This window comes from Nilaparvata lugens, chromosome 9, assembly GCF_014356525.2.
Source record: "Nilaparvata lugens isolate BPH chromosome 9, ASM1435652v1, whole genome shotgun sequence".
NCBI lineage: Eukaryota > Metazoa > Arthropoda > Insecta > Hemiptera > Delphacidae > Nilaparvata > Nilaparvata lugens.
Genome location: NC_052512.1, coordinates 3,037,679 through 3,063,682, shown reverse-complemented (window position 1 = coordinate 3,063,682; position 26,004 = coordinate 3,037,679). Strand labels below are relative to the sequence as shown.

The following is a 26,004-nucleotide window of genomic DNA, read 5'->3' as shown; positions in this document are numbered from 1 at the left end:
AAACAGCTGATCCACAACTAATTCCATATGGCAAACGCTTGAATAGATACAAGTCAAATGGTGTTATGAACGCTCTTAGATGCTTCGAATTTTCAGTCAAATGGATTTGGTTATAAGCGCTAGTCAAATCAATGCACGAAAACCACTTAGCATTCGAAAAATAATGAAAACATTCGTGAAGATTTCCTAATGGAGCTGACTGTAACTCTATTACCTTATTTAGGCGACGATAATCAATGCACAAACGATAAGAATTTGGAATTGGTTTGGGCACCAATAAACAAGGTGACGAGTACTGCGATGTTAAGGGTTCAATTATATCTTCATCTAGTAGCTGTTGAATCTTTTTTCTTAGATATTCTAACTTGATTGGATTCATAGAATACGGTTGAGATCTGATAACCTTGTTGGATGTTAATTTAATATCATATTTTATTAGATCGATTGATTCAATATTCTCAGTCAGAAAATCTGCGTGTTTACTGATCAATTTCTCTAGACTACTCCTATCAAAATAACTCAAATGCGATAAGTCCATTGGAGCCAGTCTCTCCATGATATTATGAACTTGAATTTCGGAATTGTTAGAAAAATCTTTATTAATTAAAGGAAATTTTAAGTGAGGACTGAAGTCAAAGAAAAAGTCTCTTCTTATTAAATTCACAAGGATTTGAGAGTGCTCTATGAAGTCACATACCAAAATTATTTCAACTGGCAAGTTATCAGCAATTAAAAATCGGAATTTCCATGAGAATATTTCTATTTTAATTTTCAAAATGCACGACGTATTCATAACTAATTTAGAAGAGTTTGCAGTCGAACAAATAACTTGATCTTCAATGATCTCAATTACTTTAAGTTTTCAACTGCTAATTATTTCCTGAAGTGTGGAGGCTTTTATTATTGAAAACGCTGAACCAGAGTCAACTAGACATTGGTATGTAGTTTCACCATTATTGAAATTCGCTGGTACAAAGGGAAGAGCTTTGTTAGAATAAATCATCCCACACACTTTATTTTCAGATTTTCTTTGCAAATTTTGAATGAAACGTTTCTTAGAATTAGAAATTTCATTTTTCAATGATTTCAATTTTGATTGTTTTTCTACTTTATTTACTTTTGACACTAAGTTTTTTTTTGTTGATGAGGCTAGGTTGGAGTTTAAATTCTTAGTGCAATTTCTTGCAATGTGATTGGGTCCATTGCATTTATAGCATACAAATCCCTGCCTGTATCCTCTGTTGGTATAGTTATTTATGGGTCTCTTTTCAAATTGAGGTGTATTGTTATTATCCCTATTAGTCCTATAGAAAGCATCTCTCTCGATGTCTGCATAATGTAAATTTTGAGCCTGGATACAGATTTAATCTAATTGGGCTAGAGTTGTAGGCTTGTTCATGAAAATTAACCTTGACCTTTCGTGAGGACTCAGACCACTTAATATTGTAGATACGACTTCAGCTTCTGATTTTTCCAATCTCAATAGCAAAGCACTCTCTTTTATCGACACCACGTAAGCTGATATAGGCTCAACCGGCGCTTGCAGTCGATAAAATCGATCTTTGACTATTGTTGACATAAGTCTCTGTGGTTCAAAATAGTTCAGAATCTCCTGGTGGAATTTATCAAAAGAGTGACTTGAATTGATCGCCATAGTGATTTTATCGCATAGAGGCCCAATTGTGAATGACACTAATAGTTTTAGCATCTGGCCGTCATCTATTTGAGAAAATGACTGAATTTTCAGTGCAATTGTTAGAAATGATAACAAATCATGAATGTTCAGACCATCAGGTTTCAAGTTTTTAAACAAAGATTCAATGGGGTTATGTATTTTTCAATACATTGAATGTTGCACCTGTTATTGATTTTGACTCAAAATTATATTATTGTCAGGGCCTGCAGCTGCATTCACCTCTCCAGTTGGCGAATTTATTATGTTCACAGAAGGTATATTCAATAGTTTACTTGTACCTGGTTGATTTGATGTATTTGGAAACGAGAATGCACTAGGCGATTTCATATTAGCTGGAGAAGGAGGCCTACTCTTAACTTGTTTACTTTGCAAATCTACAGTACGAGCAATGATAGAAGGCAACATATTTATCATTTCATACAACAAGGTCATTGATTTTTCTTGTTTATCTGTTGTTATTGTTGGAAAGGCTTTCAAAGATTGTTCAATCACTGAAATGAAATGAAGAGTCTTCGATTCTAATTTCACAATTTCTTTTCTAGTCAGTTCCGACATTGATTCAAGTACTTCCAATAAATATAGAATTCGAGAGCTAATATATTTTATTGTGCTATGAGATCTTAACGTTTCATAGGACACTTGTCTACGTTCAGTGAGGTCAGCGATCTTTTGTCTAAACAAAGTTCTCAGACAAACAACTGTCTGACTTTGCATTTCCGATCTATCTAAACCTAGGATTTCCAATTAAAACAGAAGTTCATCTTTTACTAATACATCTGGGTTAATTTTATGAGACAAAAATGAATTAATTACACGGTTACTTGTAAATGCCGTTTCCACTATCTCCAGTGTAACCACCATGTTATCCTATTATAATCAAATCTCATTAATACTTATTACTTCTACACAATTGAAAAGCTTGATAATTCAATATCACTAAAATTTTTCCTACTTTAGATAAATTAATAGAACCTGATAGTCTGGAACCTGCTACTTATTAAATCACTTTAAAATTTCATTAATTTAATAATATTCCATCAGAATTCAATTTTCCCATTTCAAATTTAAATTTCCAATTCCAACACAAAAACAGGACCAGAAAATTCACTAATGAACCGTACGTTTTGCTACCAATTTTATAGTGTCTTTTGAGAACCTAAATTGTCAGTCAACTATAATTCAGTTTGGAAATCGTGTGAGACCCCGATGGTGGAGGGGTTAGTGGAATTTCTAGTGGTATTCCAGTGGTGAGGAATCCGAAATAAAAATCATTTGACGATTGATTGCCTCTATATTAAATATTTAAATTCAAACAACACTTTACAATGAATACTTTCTTCAATTAAAGATTATCTTTGTCTTAAGAGACCACATTTAACTTTTTTTTAAGATTTCGTCTTGGAGACTCCAGGAGGGAGTATAAGACAAGTCATTCTTATGAATACTCAATTCCATACAGTACAGAACAGTCAAAATGTATAAATCACCAATGCATACGGAATAGTCAAGTGAACATATAAGTCGATAATACAGCCCTACTCTAGTTACTCGTCATACTTTAATTCTTTGAAGCTAGTTCAATCTGAAAGGAACTCTTGTAAGCTATAAAAAGCTGCATCAATCGAATACTTTTTCAATTGTTTTTTAAATGTCTGGGTATTTTCAATTCTTCAGCATGAGCGGTAGCTTGTTATAGATAATCTACCAGTATAGCTTGGTTTTTTCTCGAATAGTCTACTATTATGCCTCACCAAGTGATAGTCAGATCGGTTTCGCGTGTTGTAGTCATGAACGTCAAGATTTTGGCTCAAATCACTTGCTCTTACGAATAAAATAACCTCATAGATGAACAAGCTAGGCACTGTTAGTAGACCCAGTGACCTGAACAGTGGCCTGCAAGAATCTAGCCTATTCACTTCTCCTATACACCCAACCGCTCTCTTTTGCATCTTAAATACTCTATCCATATTTTGCTTTGATGAGTTACCCCACACTATGATAGCATACCTTATATGTGACAATACGAGACCATGGTAGGCTGTTATTAGAAGCTTTTTATCTTTGAGCTTTGCAAGCTGTCTCATGACAAATACTCCAGATGCTATTTTGGCACACAATTTTTCAATATAAGGAGTCCAAGTCAGTCGCCTATCTAATAAAATACCCAAAAATTGAACCTGATCTTCATCTTCAGTTGACAATCATTTACAAAAATGTTTATCTTCCTATCTTCTATTATATTAAGTTTGTTTTTGAATTAGAGGTATTGACATTTCTTGCTATTTATTGTCAGCTTCAGTAGATTCAAAAACTGTACAATGGACTGCACCCCTAGGTGGGCATTTGTTTCGAGATTATCCAACACAGAACTGCTAGAAAAAAGTGACGTATCGTCTGCAAATAAGAGAGCTCTACCATTTATCAGTTCTTTGGGTAGCTGGTCAACTTAAAGCAGAAAAATCAATGGTCCCAACACCGAGCCCTGGGGCACTCCAGCCTGTACCTGCACTCTGTCGGACTTAATCTTTACAATGTTGTTGCCCTTTACTGTGGTAAGCTCTACACATTGACTCCTGCCAACAACATATGACTCAAACCATTTTAGTTCGAACACATTCACGAACTACATTTACGTCTTTAAGAGACCAAATTTAACTACATTTACGTCTTTAAGAGACCAAATTCAACTACATTTACATCATAAGACACAAAAATTCAAGGGACACATTGAATTCCGATGGGGAAAGATCAAGTACTCATTTTGTAGTTGTTGTCGCGATGTCTGGAGTCCCTGGTGGAGATGGATGAAGGGTGAAGATGATTGGTCGTCCTCCAGGAATGTTCAGGCGTCGCGGCGACAGATCCAAAAGGGAGTTTAATCTTGTTCTCTCCTCATCAGCGTTCAATGACGTACGATTTCATCCATGGTTGGAAGAAGTCGCCGGCCCTTTTATAATGGAAATTATCGGCCCGATACAGAAACCTGATGACAAATTTACAACAGAATTAGAAACATAATAATTACCAATATCTAATAGGATTGTATTGAATTGATGATCTAGGTAGATCATCAAATAAATACAATTCACCGTTTCCTATGAGGAAATAATATTATTAACATACATAAATCGAACCGATTTACTTGGACAATCAATTAAATTCTCCTGGAGAGAATGAGAATGTACCCCCAAACGAAAACATTACTGGAAAATGAAAGAAAATCTCAAAAAACAGTTAACACAATGACAGCTGGGATTAGAATGATCGCTCTCCTAGTTTTTAGAGGCGTCCAGACTGATCAGTTTCACCATCATGACTCAAAATATTTACCCGGTCGCCGGTGAATTTCTCTTCGCCCACTCTCTTTCTCCTCAGTAAATAAGGAAGGTGATACGTTCGAGCAAGAAGGAAACTAGGAGAGAAAAGTTATTTCCCTTTTGCAAGTTTAGAATTATGGGATTGACTCAGCATACTTCTGGCGTCTAAATCTGTCATGAGAATAGATAATTCCAAGTGGGATCGTGGGAATCAAGGACTTTAATAATATGCTGATCATAATTATAACGATTTTAGAAATGCTGGCTGAGTTGCCAATGAACAAGAATGAATTTACTATCTTTATGGTAACTGAAAACTACTTACTTAAGGTATAATAAATTCCATTCAATAACTCAAAATTTTGGTACAGTGCTAATACTATTTTCGGCCACACAAAAAAAACAATTGCCTATATATATATATATATATATATATATATATATATTATATATATATATATATATATATATAGGCAAAACTGATATATAAGCAACTATACTGATCTAAACTGATATATATAAGCAAAACTGAAAAGTCAGAGCTCTAGTAAATCTGAGGTAATCTAAATATCAGGAAATTGTCCAAGTATTTTTTTTTTTTTTTTTTTTTTTTGTCCATTTTCAGTGGATACAATTACAACTCATATTATAAATATGATCGGGAAAGAACAACAGGCATGGCCCAAAACTATTCTGTACCCAAATTTTGATAATAAATAACATGTCCAAAAAATAGGTTGTTTATAGTAGTTTCGAGTAGTTCCAAACTTATCCACCAGGTTTCGTGGCAAATGCAGTATTATGAGGTTAGAGGTTGGAATCTAATATACTCTGAAAATTGAATTTTAATAGTTTATAGTATCTTATTTATATTCCATTCAACCAAATAAAATTATAGTACTTTTTCATAGAAGCATAAACTGATTCCATTTCATAAAATATTTTGTAAACATGGTCACATCAAATCAGAATCAGCTGACTTCAAGGTTATTTTACAGCCCTAGGGCCGTAAACATTTTACAGGCCTGGACAGAAAACAACTATTTTTGGCCTCCATATGACTCACGGAAACCAGCTCATTACATCCAAGTGGGGCGGAATAGTTATTTGTGCAACTAGTATGCGAAGTGACAGTTTGCTGCACCGAAAGAAATGTTTATGCCCGAGCAGTAGGCGAGGGCGGAATGGTTTCTTGAGTGCAGCAAACAAACTTTGCGCACGTATTTCACATTAAATTTTTCCTACATTTACCATTGAATATGAAAAGTGGGTAATTATGGCTAAAATTCCCTGAAATCCATCAAATGTTTTTCTGTGTAATTTTATTATTAATAAAAACCTTAATTTATTTTAAATTGAATTATAATGATTAGTAATTCAATTGGAAATTTATGTGACTGCTTGAAGGGGGTTTATGTTATGTAAGCATTGAAATGACTATAATCAAGGCTCATAATGGCAAGGCAACACTGTTCTCCACTGCCATTATAACGTGGGCCTCACTATGAGTCTACTATGAGTCACTATGAGTCTCAGTTACCAACTTAATTTTGATTTTGCTGCACTGGTGATCCATAAACCTACTAACTATTTTGTGTTGTCATGCTGCAAATCTGGAGTACGCAAAGTGCTCACTTTGCGCACTAGTGCGGAAAAGTGATTCTTTGCGGCCTGCAATCTGTGCACAAATGCTCACTTTTCAAGGTATCTGTAGGAAAAATAATTTTTAAACTTTACTTGAACTTTAACTTATTGAATAATTTCTGGTCAGAAACCATCCCCAATATTAACACAACATATTCCCAAAGTTTCATGATGTTCTATCTGTCGAGTAGTTTTCAAGTCTATAGGGAACAAACAAACACACATACAGCTGATATTCATTTATACAAGGTGCAGCAGAAAGGATGAACGGTTTTCAAAAAAGTAATATGTCGTTACCTATGCATAAAGAAAACATTTATTTACATTATTTTACAATTTTGGAAAATAAATGTTTGAAAACAATATCTGACAGGTGACGGCCGTTTTCAGCAATGCACTTTACAAGCCGCTCTCGGAAGTTGGATTGTACTCTTTCTAACATTGCCCTGCCAATTTGTTCGACTTCCTCACGAATTGCTCCCTTTAGTTCTTGAAGTGTACGTGGTTTATGCTGGTGAACACGTGATTTCAGGAAACCCCACAAGAAGTAGTCGCACATGGACAGGTCTGGAGAACGAGGAGGCCAATCAATGTCACCAAACTTTACAATGCACTTTACAAGCCGCTCTCGGAAGTTGGATTGTACTCTTTCTAACATTGCCCTGCCAATTTGTTCGACTTCCTCACGAATTGCTCCCTTTAGTTCTTGGAGTGTACGTATAAACCCGATACAGATTTCATCTAATTGGGCTAGAGTTGTAGGTTTGTTCATGAAAATTAACCTTGACCTTTCGTGAGGACTCAGACCACTTAATATTGTAGATACGACTTCAGCTTCTGATTTTTCCAATCTCAATAGCAAAGCACTCTCTTTTATCGACACCACGTAAGCTGATATAGGCTCAACCGGCGCTTGCAGTCGATAAAATCGATCTTTGACTATTGTTGACATAAGTCTCTGTTGTACAAAATAGTTCAGAATCTCCTGGTGGAATTTATCAAAAGAGTGACTTGAATTGATCGCCATAGTGATTTTATCGCATAGAGGCCCAATTGTGAATGACACTAATAGTTTTAGCATCTGGCCGTCATCTATTTGAGAAAATGACTGAATTTTCAGTGCAATTGTTAGAAATGATAACAAATCATGAATGTTCAGACCATCAGGTTTCAAGTTTTTAATCAAAGATTCAATGGGGTTATGTATTTTTGAATACATTGAATGTTGTACCTGTTATTGATTTTGACTCAAAATTATATTATTGTCAGGGCCTGCAGCTGCATTCACCTCTCCAGTTGGTGAATTTATTATGTTCACAGAAGATATATTCAATAGTTTACTTGTACCTGGTTGATTTGAAACTACAATATTTGATGTATTTGGAAACGTGAATGCACTAGGCGATTTCATATTAGCTGGAGAAGGAGGTCTACTCTTAACTTGTTTACTTTGCAAATCTACAGTACGAGCAATGATAGAAGGCAACATATTTATCATTTCATACAACAAGGTCATTGATTTTTCTTGTTTATCTGGTGTTATTGTTGTAAAGGCTTTCAAAGATTGTTCAATCACTGAAATGAAATGAAGAGTCTTCGATTCTAATTTCACAATTTCTTTCCTAGTCAGTTCCGACATTGATTCAAGTACTTCCAATAAATATAGAATTCGAGAGCTAATTTCTTTTATTGTGCTATGAGATCTTAACGTTTCATAGGACACTTGTCTACGTTCAGTGAGGTCAGCGATCTTTTGTCTAAACAAAGTTCTCAGACAGACAACTGTCTGACTTTGCATTTCCGATCTATCTAAACCTAGGATTTCCAATTAAAACAGAAGTTCATCTTTTACTAATACATCTGGGTTAATTTTATGAGACAAAAATGAATTAATTACACGGTTACTTGTAAATGCCGTTTTCACTATCTCCAGTGTAACCACCATGTTATCCTATTATAATCAAATCTCATTAATACTTATTACTTCTACACAATTAAAAAGCTTGATAATTCAATATCACTAAAATTTTTCCTACTTTAGATAAATAAATAGAACCTGATAGTCTGGAACCTGCTACTTATTAAATCACTTTAAAATTTAAAAATCACTTTAGTTCTTGAAGTGTACGTTGTTTATGCTGGTGAACACGTGACTTCAGGAAACCCCACAAGAAGTAGTCGCACATGGACAGGTCTGGAGAACGAGGAGGCCAATCAATGTCACCAAACTTTACAATGCACTTTCCAAGCCGCTATCGGAAGTTGGATTGTACTCTTTCTAACATTGCCCTGCCAATTTGTTCGACTTCCTCACGAATTGCTCCCTTTAGTTCTTGAAGTGTACGTGGTTTATGCTGGTAAACACGTGACTTCAGGAAACCCACAAGAAGTAGTCGCACATGGACAGTTCTGGAGAACGAGGAGGCCAATCAATGTCACCAAACCGAGAAATGATGCGACCACGAAAAACAGCCCGAATTGCTTCCATTGAATTTCTTGCTGTGTGAGCTGTCGCCCTGTCCTGCTGAAACCATACTTGCCGGATAGGAATACGTTTCCTTCTTAATTCAGGAAGGAAGAATTCAGTGAACATCTGTCTATAACGTTCTGAGGTTACAGTTACAGTGGTCCCGTTGTCATCTTCGAAAAAGTATGGACCAATAACAAATATACTGCTCACAGCACACCAAACTGTCACCTTGGGACTGTGTAATGGTCTCTCATGCATTAGATTTTGGATTTTCATCTGACCAATAACGATAGCTCTGCTGATTAACGGTACTGTAAAAGTGTGATATTGAGAGGGTAGTATTGTAGTTGTTTTTGTGTATCTTATATTATTTTTCAGGTTTTTGAACTATAATGAACTTTGATTTTTACTGTATGTTGAACCCTGCGTTTTTAGTGTGAGAATTGACTCTGTCTTGTTTGAATTTGCTAACTTGTTGCTTAGTTATCGAAATTAAAGCAATTTTCGTGCATTTTCCAAGTGCAGTTTCAATTTCATGTCGAAAAAGCCACTGTATTTGAAAATTGTACGAGCATTGACCTTTTTGCAGCTTTGGCTTTTCCACTGGAAGTTATGCTCAACGCTCATGGAGGGGGAATAATTTTCAGTGAAAAGGCCACAGTTGGAATTGAGACGTAACTGGGAAAACATGTAACGGTTTGCGAGCCTCGGTCCTCTGAATGGGCCCATTTCCCATTCAGAGGGACAAATTGTTATGTTTCCAGTTATCAGTAATTTTTATCTAGTTGAATAGGAAACCAAATTTTATAGAGTTCATAGGAGTAGAATCAGGAAATTATTTGTGTGTGTGAGTTCAAGTATAGTGAGTTTTATTAAAGCGTATGTGAGTGTTTCTGAAGAGTCCAAGTTTGAATATTGTTAAAATGGTGAGTGCCAAACTTTTGTTGTTTTTCTTATTAAGCTCAAAATTTAATTTCATAGAAAGACCGAGGCCCAAATTTAAATGCAGCATGTTAGCAGGTTCCCAAAACGTGTACATTGGTATTGAATTTAATATATTTTTTGTGAATCAATTGCTGAATCACTTTGTTCTGTTTGAAAATTTGACATGTTACCTGACTCTTATTAATTCGTTCTATTTACTTAGAGTTCAATAAACCTGAAGTTAAATTTTATTAGTATTTTTCATTGAAGTTCCTGACTCGTAGTTGCTATCTGCTAGAATAGGTGACAATTGGTTAATGATGATAATCTGTGCATTTGAATGAACGAATCCATCTAAAAGCGCCCAACCAATCAAGGATTCAACTAGAGATTTGATAGCATAATTTTGGTAAATATTATACAAGAGAAGAAACAACCCACCTCCGTTTACATTGGTGGCCAGCGGTGGTATAGTCTGCAAGAATGACTATCGAACCACATGTATTCTTATATATTTCATATTTTTGAAGACTAATCTAAATAGAGACAAATATGTCACCGGTTACAGAAATGATGTCTGGTGTGGTGTAGGGTTAAAAATACCACCACCGGTTACAAAATGGTGTCATATGTGTGGGGTTTGTCTGCAAAAATGACAAACATTCAAATGCCAGATTAATCAATAGTTTTGTGGATTAATAAGAAGTATTGAGAAAACAGCCTGTTTCAAAATTAATAATTTCTTAGTAACACGAGCAGGAACATAACATTTTATTGTGATAACATAACTATGTAAGTGTGATACGTGAAATATTTTGAGATGAAAGTGTTAGTTTCTGTTATGAAAGGAGTTTTGAAATCTGGAAATTTGAATTAAAAATTATTTTGTAGTTGAACATATTATGAAGATGAAAATCAGTTATCCGTTGTTGAGCTTGGGAATATTGCCGAGTGAAATTCGTATTAGTTAATTAGTTAATGATGATAATCTGTGCATTTGAATGAACGAATCCATCTAAAAGCTCCCAACCAATCAAGGATTCAACTAGAGATTTGATAGCATAATTTTGGTAAATATTATACAAGAGAAGAAACAACCCACTTCCGTTTACATTTAAATGAAAATGTGCTTCATCTGTCGTAAACAAAATGATGTTTTCATTTTGGTCAAATATGGCCTCCATTTCTCGAGCAAAATTCAGCCGCTTTACATAATCGCCAGGATTCAATTGTCGAACCATGGCCATTTTGTAGGGATAAAATCCTAGATCTTTATGCAAAATACGCCTTACTGACTGATCACTGATGTTCAGTTCAGAAGAATGTCTCCTAGCAGATCGATTAGGACTACGGAGTATGACTTGCTGAAGTTTTTCCACATTTTGTGGAGTGCGTACAGTGCGATGAGCCCCTGGTGGTCGTTTATTCATTACTCTTCCTACTGAACGAGATGATTTTACCCAACGTAAAATGGTGTTACGAGTGGGTACATTTTCATTTCTCGCAAGATTGAAATGACGACAAAACTCGCGCTGAACTGTAATGATACTCTCATTATTACGCACAAAACTGTCGTAAGTAAACACACGATGTTGCACATTCCACGAGTCCATGATGCCGATTAAACAATGACTAGAAAAAATGGTATAATCTACCGAACACATGTTCACTTCAGCTGGCCCAATCCGACTACCCAAATCAGAATACTATCTGTTCTAAAAACATCCACCCTTCCTGCCGCACCCAGTATATACAGGTTGTCCCACCAAGGTTGTAACAGTCGTTGACCATTGATTTTACTAAACATTTCTGACAAAAAATGTTTCGTAAACTTTTCTCCTATCGACCTTAGTTTTCGATATTTATAATTTTTTCGATATTTTCAGTATATGCCTACTTCCGGTCATTGAATACTCAATAACTCGAAAACTACTGGTCGAATTTAAATTTCAAGGGTATTAGTGTAATTTTATTTGCTATTAAAATTGGAAAAATGCTATTATTCAAATTCAAAGTCAAATTTTAAACCGTTTTTTATCGATTTTTCTCTGGATACTATAGTGGTTTCAATATTTTAAAAGCTTCTCCATTTCATAAGCTTTCGAATGAGTATAAATTCGAAAAGGTAAGTTCCATGATAAAGTGTTCAAAACTGCTAATATCTGGAATGAACACCTTCAAAATGAGGAAATTCACAAACAGTATGCATCAAGTGGTGATCTCAAGGGTGAAATCACTTGATTTCTCTCTGACAATATTCACAAGTTTTAATCAACATTTTAACATTCTACAATGATATGACTACTTCAATAACTTACATTATTTCCTGTACCATAAATTCTGAACAAAATAACAAGAAGTGTATGTTTCAGCCTATTTTCAGTGTGCTTTCCAGTCAATTGGCATGATAGTATCAAATTTGGCTAGTGGAGAGAAGTGTTCGCGTTTATTAACAGAAAATTTACCTTGATTGAGTACTTGAACATGTTATTGGTGAATGAAGAGTGTGGATGCAATTCAAGAGCGGCAGACAGAATATACAGGAGACGTTTTCCTAACCGAAAACACTCATCTCATAACAAGTTTTTAAGATTGACAGATGGCAAGATGGTAAGGGTCTAGGATCAGTTTCAAGGTACGAGAGGCCCGTCTCAATCTCTGAAGCTTTTGAGAATCTTATTCTAAAGTATTTCGAGCAGAATCCTCATTACAGCATCCGGCGGGCAACTGGGATGTTGGATGTTTCAAGAATGATGGTTCAAAGAATATTGAAGAAGAATAACTTTCGACCATTTCATGATACCCCAGTTCAAGAGTTGAATGACCTGTTACTGTTTCAAGGATGCAGTTTTGTCGTTGGATCTTAGCACAAGATTGTGTTTGAAACATTTTATGGACAGATCACAGATAAAAGTACGTTCACAAGAACTGGTGCTGTAAATTTCCACAATAGACATACATGGACCTTTCATTTTCCCTGCAAGAATAAATGGTGTAGTTTTTATTTACTTTCTGGTCAATGAGCTTCACGAATTGATGGAAGACGTGCCTTTCAATTTGAGGTAGAATTTGTGGCTCCAGTTGGATGGCTGCCTCCCTCATTATGCTAGAAACGTCCGTGGTCCTTCATAACAATTATGCTGGGCGGTGGATTGGCCGAGGTGGACCCGTAAGTTGGCCACCACGCTCACCTGATCTTACTCCAAAAGACTTTTACTTTTAGGGGGGTTGTGAAAACTAAAGTTTACAGAGAACCTGTAGAGACCAGGGAGGAACTGATTCTTAGAATTCGATTGATGTTTAAAGTAATGAAGACACGGCCCGACGAAGTGAGACAGGCAACTCGAAGCTTGATGGATGCAAGCAGAAGTTGCATAAACAGAAATGAAGGCTATTTTGAATTCCTGTAGGCAGTGAGCATGATATGTACCGTAACTTGATTGCCATCTGAATTATTGCCAACAGTTTTTTAAATTCTGTCATTCATCTACTTTGAATTATTATTCTATGATAAAATTTTGTTGGATCTCGTGTATGAGAAATATTTTATATAGGATTTAGGCTATATGCTACAGAAAATAAAGTAATAATCAGGTGATTTCACCCTTAGGATCATCACTTGATGCATGCTGTTTGTGAATTTCCTCATTTTGAAGGTGTTCATTCCAGATATTAGCAGTTTTGAACACTTTATCATGGAACTCACCTTTTCGAATTTATAGTCTACTCATTCGAAAGCTTATGAAATGGAGAAGCTTTTAAAATATTGAAACCACTATAATTATCCGGAGAGAAATCGATAAAAACGGTTTGAAATTTGACTTTGAATTTGAAGAATAGCAATTTTTCAAGTTTAAGCCCTAATAAAAAACTACAAAATATCCAAAATGTCTAACCGCAAATAAAATTACACTAATCTTGTTTGAATTTGTTTTCTCTCTCCAACAATACCCTTGAAATTCAAATTCGACCAGTAGTTTTTGAGTTATTGAGTATTTAATGACTGGAAGTTGGCATATTCTGAAAATATCGAAAAATCGATAAATCTCGAAAACTAAGGTCGATAGGAGAAAAGTTTACTAAACATTTTTTGTCAGAAATGTTTAGTAAAATCTATGGTCAACGGCTGTTGACCATAAAAAACCGTTTTTTTTTTTAATAAGTTACATTGAGATATTACTTGCATTCAATTAATAGTATGATGAATAATTCTATAGTCTGATTTTTACAGTAATATGGGTGTTCGAAGGAGACTCCTTTTCCTTTTGTATTATTCTTCAAATACAAAATTACAGAAAACCTCATATAAATATACGTCGACGCGCCTTGTTCACCAAAGTACTTGTATACGAAATTTTATCAAAATCGGACAATAACTGCGACTGTAACTGCGGTACAAACAGAATAAAGCCGATCGAGTCGAAACTAAGACCAAACGAAATGGCACTGATTCATTCACTCACTCATTAACTAGTTGTTCTATGAACAGTAGACCTCACGCAGTTTTCTCATCCATAAGTATCTGGTGACACCTGTTCTCCAAAATAAATGGACACGACTTCTGCAGACATCTGTGTAGCATGCAATGAATAATCCACTCGTCAGCTGATTGATTATGAATAATTCTATAGTTTGATTAATCGTACCTTCAAAGTAGATGATATATTTATATAATATAGTGATATCGGAGTAAGGAGGGAATTAGTTCTCCTTTCATATTATCCTTAAAATTCAAAATTTCAATGAGCCATGTGTAGCCTATACATCGACGCGCAGTTAAAAAGGAATATTCCTGCCAAATCTCATAGAATTCTATCTACGCATTTGGCCGTAATTGCGTTACATACATACAGACAAAAGAAAATCCGAATTAAAACATAGACCTCACTGCGTTCGGTTAATAATAAACAGAGCTAGAAATCTACTGAACCAAAAACGCTCAAATTTGGAATGTATGTTCAGTTGACCTGCTAGAGGCGCACTAAGAACGAGCAAAATCTGCGCTTTTCCAGCGTTTTACTCCCACCTTTCTATACTTGCTGGAATTCTAGAATTTCAGCAAATATTGACCACACGAAGATCGCAGGCTGAACAGCTGTGGTGAGGTCCACGTGATAATGGCAGTGAAAGAGTATAGGACAAACCGTTACTGATTCTCTGTCTTGCCATGATAGCTGATGTATTATACCAACTGGTCAGTCTTGTTTGAAATAATCTAGGATGAGAGAATATATCTTTCAATGATTCAATGATACAATTTTATAATGAAGATTGAATATTTTGTTAATTAATGATACTTCTACATTAAAAAAACGATCCGGCAACGTTGCAGAGGTAGGAAAGGATAGCGCTATCTGCTTTGTCTAAATCCTTAGAGGCGTTCTATAGTGAGGTCCACGTTATAATTGCAGTGGAGAAAGATAAGAGAGAAACGTTGCCAATCCCCTGTTTTGTCAACGCCTCCTATATAGACGGTAGCTGATACAGGTTTATTGATGTAATATTAACAGTTCATTCTTGTTTAAAATAATCAAATCTATTTTATTCAGTAAGAAATTATACTTTCCAATAATTTCATAATGAATTTTCATGATTAAGATGAAATATTTTGTTTATAAATTATTTATTCTACATTGTTAAAAGACAATCTGGCAACAGATCAAAGCGAGAAAGAGATAGCGCTATCCGCTTTGTTGAATGATAGACAAGGATAGCAATACCATTGCTAATCAAACACTGCCTTTATAACGTGGACCTGACTAAGCTTGCTGCTTATAGCTGCGCTGATAGAATGCATCTAAGGCAGTGGTTCTCAAAGTGTGGGGCTCGACCCCCAAGGGGGGCGCGATGAATGCTCAGGGGGGGGGGCGCAAAGCTTGATTGGAAAATGTTTTAAATTTACTTCTAAAATGATTACGATAAGCAATCTTTCTATTTTCAAAATTACATGTGAGTAATTTTTACTCATAAAATATTTATATCAACCGTATTGTCAAATTCAAATTCACAATCAATGAGTGCTCCCTCAACATGATAGAAAAAGAAAACCTCATTGATCTCCAAGGTGACTTTGCGCTTAGAATGAAGTTTAAAGAATATTCTCTTACATCCTTCTGGATTGGTGTGCAAAAGGAAAACCCAATTTTGAGTAAAAAGGCATTGAATATATAGACTCCATTTGCTACAATTTATCCATGTGAAACTGGGGTTTCTGCTCTTGCTGCCATGAAAAGTGAATTAGACCAAGACTGGATGTGACCCAGGAACTTAGAGTAGCGTTATCGGAGCTGACACCTCGTTTCAACAAACTCTGTGCGAAAAAAACAAGCTCATCCTTCACACTGACGCTCTTTGTATTGTTAATTTCTATGAGAAACAAAAATAGCAACTATGTACTATAGTAGCTGAATAAATTATAATTTATTGTTTGTATAGAATTTGTTGTTTTATTATGATTGAAACTATTGCAACATTGGGTTATGTATAGAATGTGCAAAACTCAACTAAATAAATATTGAGTGTAAAATATATAGGTATATACGTATGTATACGTATATGTATAACATGTCTTATGTATAACATGTAGGGGGTCCGGCTTGCAGCTGAATTATGCAGTGGAGGGGTGGGCGTGAAGTGAAAAGTTTGAGAACCACTGATCTAATGTATTGCACCTTAAGGTTTGTAGACTTATAGTTGTGATTGTCAAAATAAAGAGTTGAACTACTTGATGATTTTGATATGTTAATGCATAATAATATTGATAATAATATAATTTTGATAATTTTGATATGTTAGGTGAAGATGCAGGCGCGCATAGTGGACCGCGATCATTTGCAGCTTAATCAGCATGAAAGACAACACACCACTACTACTATGCCTAACGGCGGACGACGAGTGGTGACGATCGACCAGGAGCGCAACCTCTCCAACAAACTTGACACAGGTACTCTATTATCAATCTATCTATCTATCTAAGGGCCCTACAAACTTATGTATTTGGCCTGGCTCGGCTTGGCTCGGGCGCAAAAACCATTAGTGTGTAGGCGATTTTCTTCCGAGCCGAGCCAGGCCAAATCCGTCCAGGGCTACTGGCTTGGCTTGGCTTGAGAGAGAATTTGTAGTGTGTAGGCTCTTCCGGCCGGGCGCGTGTAATAATTATCAAAAATCTAAATCGCCTAAAAATTGAGATAGCAAAATTCTGATTTCAGATTCGGATTCAGCGCTCTCGAATTATTAAAATGCTTCGCGAGAACTCAAAAAATAGTCAAAGATGAAAGCACTTGAATGCCATTAATGAAGAATATTCTATTTCTATGAAGAAATTTATTTATTTTGTATTCTATCAGAATGATAATGGGAGAAGTTTTTTAATTTTTGATTTCATATTCGAATTCATCTTTTCAAAGTTTAAAACTTTCAAATTTTAATTTGGTTTCTAACTAGAACTTTTAAAGTTTTAAAATGTTCATGTTTAAACTCTTAAAAACCTCTATAAACCTTTGTATGTCCCTTTGTGAGCAGATATGATAATAATAATAGTAGTAGTAATAATTATATCAAGTGATATGGTAACTCAGGTCTAGTGACAGAGTTTTCAGATCCCAATAACTGATCAATTTCATGGCCTCTGACATGACTCATTAAGTCATTAACTGCTTTTTAAAAGCCGGGGCCAGAATTATGAGCAGAAGGATAATTTATTATCATCTTATCAACATAGTACGTTTTTACTATGATCATAGAAAGCTATATTAAAAACAGCCATAGCTCCCTTGTTTTCGGGTATTCTCGAGAATGGGACTTACGCTTCGAAGAATTTGGGGTCGCAGAATCCAAATCTGAAATCAAAATTCCTCTATCTCCATTATTGAACGATTCAGATTTCGGTGGAGAGGATAGACTTGAAAAGTACGGCAGGCGGGACCTGCGTTGCGTTGCTCACAACATGTGTGTAGTGATTTAGCACCGAGCCTTCATGGACACAGGCTAAATCCACAGGCCAAATCCGTAAGTTTGTAGGGCCGCTAGAGTTTTTTAAGGCTACACACACATCGATTTTTGTTCATACGATTTTATGCCATCCTTATGAATTTTATTGAATTAAACGAAACTTAACAAACATAATATATTTGATATATCATCTGTTTAATCTTGTACGATAAGATCTACAATTTTTTATCGTCATTATAAATCCTATAAGACTAAACAGATAGTGTCAAAAAGATTATGTTTGTCAAGCTCCGTTTTAATCTGATAGAATTCATAAGGTCGGAAAAAATTGTACGAAAAAAATCGATGTGTGTGAAACTATAGCTTAATAGTCCTATCTATAGTGGGATCCACAATATAAAGTCAGCACCTGATTAATGAGCACATTAAATGCGTATGTGCAAGTGCCAGAACGTTTTTAACAATGTAGAAATATAATTAAGGAGCGTTAGCGATTTCTCACTTTTGACTTAATGAAGGCCAAAGTCATTGTCCGTCCGTTTGTATGCTCTACAATAACTTTAGAAAGAATCGATCAATCAGCTTCAAATTTTGAACACATATTCTTCGAACCTTTTTACAGGGCAAGCTCGTTGGACAACAAAATTGACACACTCCTTCATCTTTTTTGAGGATATAAAAATAGCATTGAAAGTGCATAAGACAAATAATATGTTATGATACTTCATTTAGCCAGCTGAAGAATTCATTGCATGCAATCACTACAGTTTTTTAATTTATTCATACATCAGCTGAGGCTGTTTCAGAGCTATCACATGATTTCAGCTGGTTATAATATACAACAAAATTTACAACTTTTACATCAACAAAATGATTCGGTTTGATATATTATCAATGTGCGGTTTTTTCCATTTATTTTATCTTGGATCTATGTAAAAAAAATAATTTTATTCATATGATAGTCAAAGATGTTGAAGTGACAGTGTAATTTTTTCATTTCAAACCTACAGTAAAATTACGGTATTCTTGTAAGAGAAATACTCAGCGGTCTTTATCATTTTCATCAGCTCTGTATTATAATAAAAAGTTGCGGGTATCAAAGATTACAATACAAAATTTCTTGAGCGAGCTCTCCAACCCAGTTAATTAATCATCAGGTAGTGGTCGCTAGGAAGATCATATTATTTCAATTATTGTATTTTACAAAAAACTTAACACCTGTATCCACTATATCACTCTAGATGTCAATCAATTCTAATTTATAATATGCTGTGGAAAACTCTCATTTGGCAACATTGCACTCATTTGTTTCAATATTTCCATTTGAATATTTTCTTGCGGCTATTTATCCAGTGGAACGGTCGTTCCACCCTGAAAGACTTGAAAGGCACAAATGAAAGACCGATGCCACTGTATATTCTGTAGTTTGTATTTTAACATGCAACATGCGTGGAAGTGTCACTACTATGTTTTATCCATTTATTTATTGGCTTATGCCCAAAATTGTCCCTTCTCAAATTGAATTCAAATTCTATTTATTCAAACTCACAATATTCACAATAAAAAAAACAAAAGCACACAGCTCAGTTAGATAAAAAATAATTAAAAAAGATTAATGAAACAAATACTGGTATGTTTTTCAGAAAGAAATTTGTGAAATGGAATAAAAAATTCTACTCGCTGGAAGTATAAATAGTGGAGTTTTGCAAGTAGGAATGAATATAACTCGAATTAATTTTGAATTCATGGACAAATGGAGAAAGAAAACGAAGAGAGAAAGAAAAGACTAGCAACCATTCACTCACCTTGCACACTTTCCAATAACAGCTCATCTCACTAATGCTTATTGAAAGCCACCAAAATTACATTTAAACTAAGAAATTACATTGAATTAGGATTCTAAATGGTCAGGCATAATACCTCTGAGCCATCTAAGAATTCTTTTTTTAAAAACAAGTTGATTTCAAACCCTCTTGATTACAAATTAAATTGAATTGAATTTATTTCTCAGTAAATTTATACTATAGTCCTAATCAAAATGTAGGTTAAGCTACTTTCAATAGAGAAATAGGAGCCCACGGTTGCCGTTTTTATGTTGAAAAAAGACCTATGTTCTCTTTATGACAATAGAAGATGTTTACGGATGAAAATTACTGAGATATAGCATTTATTCAAATCCTAATCAATTCATAATTATTACTAAACGAAAATCCAAAATTAAATGCTGTAAATCACCCCGAATAAGACTTCTTCTACTGCAAATATTGACAACAGGGTAAACAGCTACTGTAGATGGAAATTCAATGAGCGCTACTATTCATCGAATTTCCATCTAGCTGTTAACCTTGTAGTCAATATTTGCAGTACTTCAGCAGATGTTTCCCGGGTGATTCACAACTTTTAATTTGGATTCTCGTTTAATAATAATTAGAAGATGTTTATTTGATTGGTTGATTGATTTACAGATGGAAGTCATGCTGACCGGAATCCACATTTGTCGCAAGAGGTGCACAATGCTGAGAAGGTTGTCACTCCTGCTGATAGAACTCTGATGCAGCCTCTCACTCATCACTACATTATTTCCAAGAAAAAGTAGGATTATTTGATAATAATCACACTTTTAAACGTTGAAAATACATAATAATATTTATCATTACACTTTTCAACGTTGAAATGGCAGGCATTTGATTATCTGATAGATTATCGAGGATTTCAACTATTTATTGGAGCTTGTTCTAAGTTAATCTTATCTAGTTAGTTATCTTTATTCCAAAATCAATCAATTACTCATTCAAATAGTGTATTGATTGATTTATTGAGTTTGTTGATTGTTTATTGATTTTTTCTTTATTGATTCATTAAGTTTGTTTTGTTTCCAACTATTCCAATTCATTAATGTTGTTTCACTCATGTTATTTTTACTACCTACCTATTTTAGATTATGTTGACGAATTTAAACTTGTTTGATCCATTATATCTCCAACATATTCTATAATTATATTCTACTGAATAGGGATGAATTCTCCATTTTATTAGTATATAGTTGTTTTTCTCGTTTGTAATCATGTTATAGACCTGTTAGTAGTATTTTGGTAGCTATAACTCATAATTAAATGAGATCTGTATTACAAGAGATGCAAGTGATGTTAACTTTTGTTTGATTTATTTTTTATGCAGGTCACTAAATTATAATTCGAAATTATGTTTATTAATACTATTTACTTACCGTATTGAATTTTTGGTGTTGGGAATTTGATTTTATATTATACATGTGTTGTTTTGTCGTTTGTTTAATGTATTAATAAAGTTTTCGCTCGAGCTGCGTTTACACCATAGTTATTAGCAAAATGTTGATAACTCAATCCTTATAGATTCTATTAGAACATAACTATCATACACATGATGATCATATATTTGTTTGTCGAGTTTCGTTCAATCTAAAAGAATCTATAAGGATTAAGTTATCAACATTTTGTTAATAACTTTAGTGTGAACGCGTTCATTGAATTATTTCTGGTGTTTGGAATTTGATTTTAAATTATACATGTGTTACTTTTGTTTAATTTATACATTGAGTTTTCACTCATTGAATAATAATTGTTGTTGGTGTTGGGAATTTGATTTTTGATTATAAATGTGTTACAATTATATTCAATATATGAATAAAGTTTTTGAAAATTGCAAATAATTGTATATTAATTTTGAGAACCTTCCATACTTTTGATTACATATTTTTATAATAGTTGAAAAATATATTTCCTTAACGAATAAAACTTGAACTTTAAAAAACTTATGAAGTGAAAATGCACTTACTGTTAGTTGGTAGTGACGATCGTTTCGACCTGGTGTGGGTAGAGTGTCATCATCAGACTGTAGAAACTAAAGCCTTACTCTTAGAGTGACCCACACCCACACCAAGTCGCAACTGTTGCAGGTTTCTACACTAATAAAACACTTGAGGTACTTACAGTACTATAACACATGGAGGTAAACTAGAAACAACTATAAACTGATCACTACCTAATAAATTACACAGAATTATCAGTATAAGAATAACTGTCACCAACAGTGGCGTAACGTACACCCCCGCTGCCCCCGCGGCGCGGGAGGGCCCGCATAATATGTAGGCTAATTTTGGTTTTCTGAAAAAATAAAATTCCCCGGTCTAGGGGGCCCGGGTTAGGGCCCGAAATGATAATTATATAGAATTTTAAAAAAATAAATAATCATGGAAGTAACTTTTGATAAAAAATCAGAAGTTTTATTGTGGAAAATGACAGGTTTCATTCATTGTGTTAGAAGAAATAAGCAATAGAACAATGTTATTAGTCTGGTTATAAATTAATATCAAGAGAATACGAGTAGAAAATAATGAATAAGGCAAGAAAGAAAAACAATCATTATTCAAATCTACTCGTAATAATAATTATAATTCCATTGACAGAGCTTCAATAATTTTGTTCTGGTAGTGAGCTTATTAAAAAATTAGGCATGTTGCTTGTTTAAAAATCATTAAAATTTATACATCCGGTGAGACAATCCAGACTGAGACTATTCAAACCACTTACTTATAGATAATATTTACTTCTTTTCTCTCTGATTCAAACAAAGATTGTCAGAATAGTTCTAAAGTAGATCGTTATCTTTATTTACTATCATCTTTGAGTAAGCATTGGAGGGAAGAAATTATTTTCCCATTGAATTCCTGAACATATAATTATACCATATAGTGTATAGAGTTAAAAAGACCGTGAATGTTAGAGGAGGTGGCCTCATGATTTTCTGAATTCGGAAGAGGACAAGAAGAAAATCATTGAAAATGAGGCGTTGAAGACTGGAAATATGAAAAATTTGAAAATAGTTGAACCACAGAATAGGAAGCCACGTTTAATAATTTACGATGTCCCTAGTGATTTAAGCAAAGAGGAACTAGCCGAGAGTATTTTCAACAAAAACTTTGCTATCTCTGAACTAGGAAAAGAATCATTTTTAAACGGATGTAAGCCTCTCTACAAGGTTGGACCAAAGAACAAGGAAGTAGTTCATTGGATCATTGAATGTGAGCCCGAGATAAGAAGAATTCTAATAAATAGGAAACGAGTCTTTGTCGACATGACTTCTTGCAGGTTAAATGACTTTATTTCGGTTCAACGGTGCTTCAAGTGCCAGTGCTTTGGTCACGTTTCAAAGTATTGCAAAAAAGAAAGTGAAGTCTGCGGTCACTGTGCTGAAGATCATAGTACTAAAGATTGTCCAAATACCGCCAAGGAAGCAATATGTAGCAATTGTAAGAAGAACAAAAAGCCATCAAATCATAAAGTTCACGATCCACAATGTCCTAGCCACCAGAAATCATTGCAGCAATTGATTGAAAAGACTAATTATGGGATTGTTTAAAAATATATTGTTCTCAAAAAATAATAAATCAGACTGGAAATATTGTGATGGATATTAATGAAATTTTAGGTAATTTGAATTATACATATAGAGTTCAACAAAGATCAAAAAGTAGGACATCACTCGTATTTAATTTTGGAGGTTACACTGACCTGAATATTTCCTTCGCCAGCGTAAAAAACGGAAAAGTAAATATTTCCAAGGGCATTGCTACCGTAGTAAATAGGAAATGTATGAGCATTGATTACTTCAATAGTCTAACTACTATATTTTCACAAACAAAGCAAATTGATGCGTCGGTGAAATTCGACGAGACATTGAAAATACTCAATTTGTTTTTATTGACAGATAATAGTAACTTGCTTTCCAATCTAGAAATATTACTATCTATGATCGATGAATGGGCTTCAGATAAACAAGCTCTGACAGTTGGAATTGATTTTTTTGGAACCATGGCTGATGTATCTTGTATTGATCTCTTAAGTACTGTCTTGGCAACAAAACATATTAAATATGTGTTTTACTACAAGGGTATAAATAATCTTACATTTTTAAATATTCCAGAAGAGAAAAACAATGAGAAACCATGTCCAACGGGATACTTACCTGAAAAACCACCCAAACATGAATTTATAAATAGTATGCTGGAGCTCAGAAATCTTCTGAGTCAACATGATCAGATAAATTCTATTATTTACTATGAAATTCTGACTAACATTACAAAAAAAACTTATTGAGCTCTTATTCGTACCTAATAGAGATAAAGCGTAAAGAGATGAATATTTATGATAATAATCTAAGAACATTTCTATGGCCAACTAGGAAAAGTTATAGAATGGGCTTCTGCTTGGATAACGAAGGAACCTACGTGGAATTCAACGAGAGTAATAAAAGATTCTTAACAAAAGAAAAATACATTCTTGTTAGTAGAGATACACAACTCATGTTAAACGGTGAGCTGTATCAGAAAATATCATCAATTGACATTTCTGCTTCAAGTCTTCCTAATATTACGTGGATAGATGGTGTGCCAGGGTGTGGAAAGACGTTTGAAATACTGAACCAGCATAAACCAGGAATAGATTTAGTTCTCAGTCAAACAAGAGCAGGAATCAAAGACATCAGAGAGGCTGTCATTCATAAGTACGGTAAGGATTACTGTAGAAAGATAATAAGATCAGATTACAGAACCGTTTCATCTTTCATTATAAATGGAGTGGGCAAGAAATATCATCGTGTCTTTATAGATGAGGCTGTACTGATGCATGCTGGCTACATTGGTTTCATTGCGAAATTATCAGGATGCTCCGAAGTTTTCCTACTTGGTGATTCTAAACAGATTCCTTACATCGAAAGGAGTGGACTGAAAGTTAGATGGTCTTATCCTTCAGTTTTTTGTGAGCCCACACGGAAAGTGACTTTAACTAGAAGATGTCCGATCGATGTATGCTGCGCACTATCCAAATTCTATGGTAAAATTGAAACAACTAGTGGAACTCTTCGCTCAATTAGGAAGACCATCTTTAACGGCGGTCTTCCACAGCTTGATCCAGAAACACTTGTATTAACATACACGCAGAATGAGAAAAAAATTATTCAAGAGTTACTAGGTGACAGGATTGATAAAACAATAAAAATTCACACGATACACGAAGCACAAGGTCTTACTTATAGAAATGTTATTCTAGTGAGGACAAATTCAAAGGATCTAGAGATCTATAACAGTGAAAGTCATGTGATTGTAGCACTCAGTAGGCACACTCATAGTTTCAACTATCTAACAACAGCGGAGAATGATCTCATATCATTGCTTATAAAAAACACATTAAGCTTTGATGATAAATATATAATGAGATGGCAGAGGAAAATAGAGGAGAACAAGCATGGAGGGGTGCGTATGAATAAGCATGATGATGAGTAATAATAACGTGCTGGATGTGGCAAATGAACTTGATTCCGTGGATGAGATAGAGGACAGTGTGATTGAGGATAAACAACAACTCCACGTTGCTCTTCAACACTCTAATATAACTGTATTTTCTCTCAATATCAGAAGTATTAGGAAGAACTTCGATGACCTGATGATTCAACTACAGGATATGTCCCATGATTTCGATATAATAATACTAACAGAATGCTGGATCAAAAGAGATTATACACAGAAGCAACTGAAGGACTACAATATTTTTCACTCTTTGAATAATCGTACTCAAAATGATGGAGTAATTGTATATGCAAAGGAAAATCTCAATGTACAATCGGTAGAACTAAATATCAGACAGGCCAACGTTCTTCATCTACGACTTCAAACATCAAAGGAGAGATATAATATATTAGCAGTGTACAGATCACCTTCCTACGCCAGCATAACAGAGTTTTTAGAGGACTTTGAAACAGTGCTTGGTAGACTGAGAGGTCAACTTATTATTTGCGCAGGAGACTTCAACATTAATACGCTACAGCCACATCAGCATTATCAACTTGATGATTATTACGACTTATTGAGTGAACACGGTTTGAAGAACTGCATTAAAAAGGCTACCAGAGTAACAGCGGGAACGTCTTCTTGTTTGGATCATATGTTGACCAACTGTAAAAGTAAAATC

The 26,004-nt window shown here is 34.5% G+C and overlaps 1 protein-coding gene across 1 annotated transcript in view; it reads left to right on the top strand.

The window, feature by feature from the left end:
* LOC111050532 overlaps positions 1-21,182 on the top strand; it is an 86,039-nt gene extending 64,857 nt beyond the window's left edge. Inside the window, exons 8-9 of the mRNA XM_039435405.1 lie at positions 16,847-16,994; positions 20,467-21,182. Coding sequence (XP_039291339.1) covers positions 16,847-16,994; positions 20,467-20,597 — 279 coding nt within the window. The 3' untranslated portion in view covers positions 20,598-21,182. The remainder of the gene's footprint in view (positions 1-16,846; positions 16,995-20,466) is intronic.
* Positions 21,183-26,004: the final 4,822 nt, after the last annotated feature.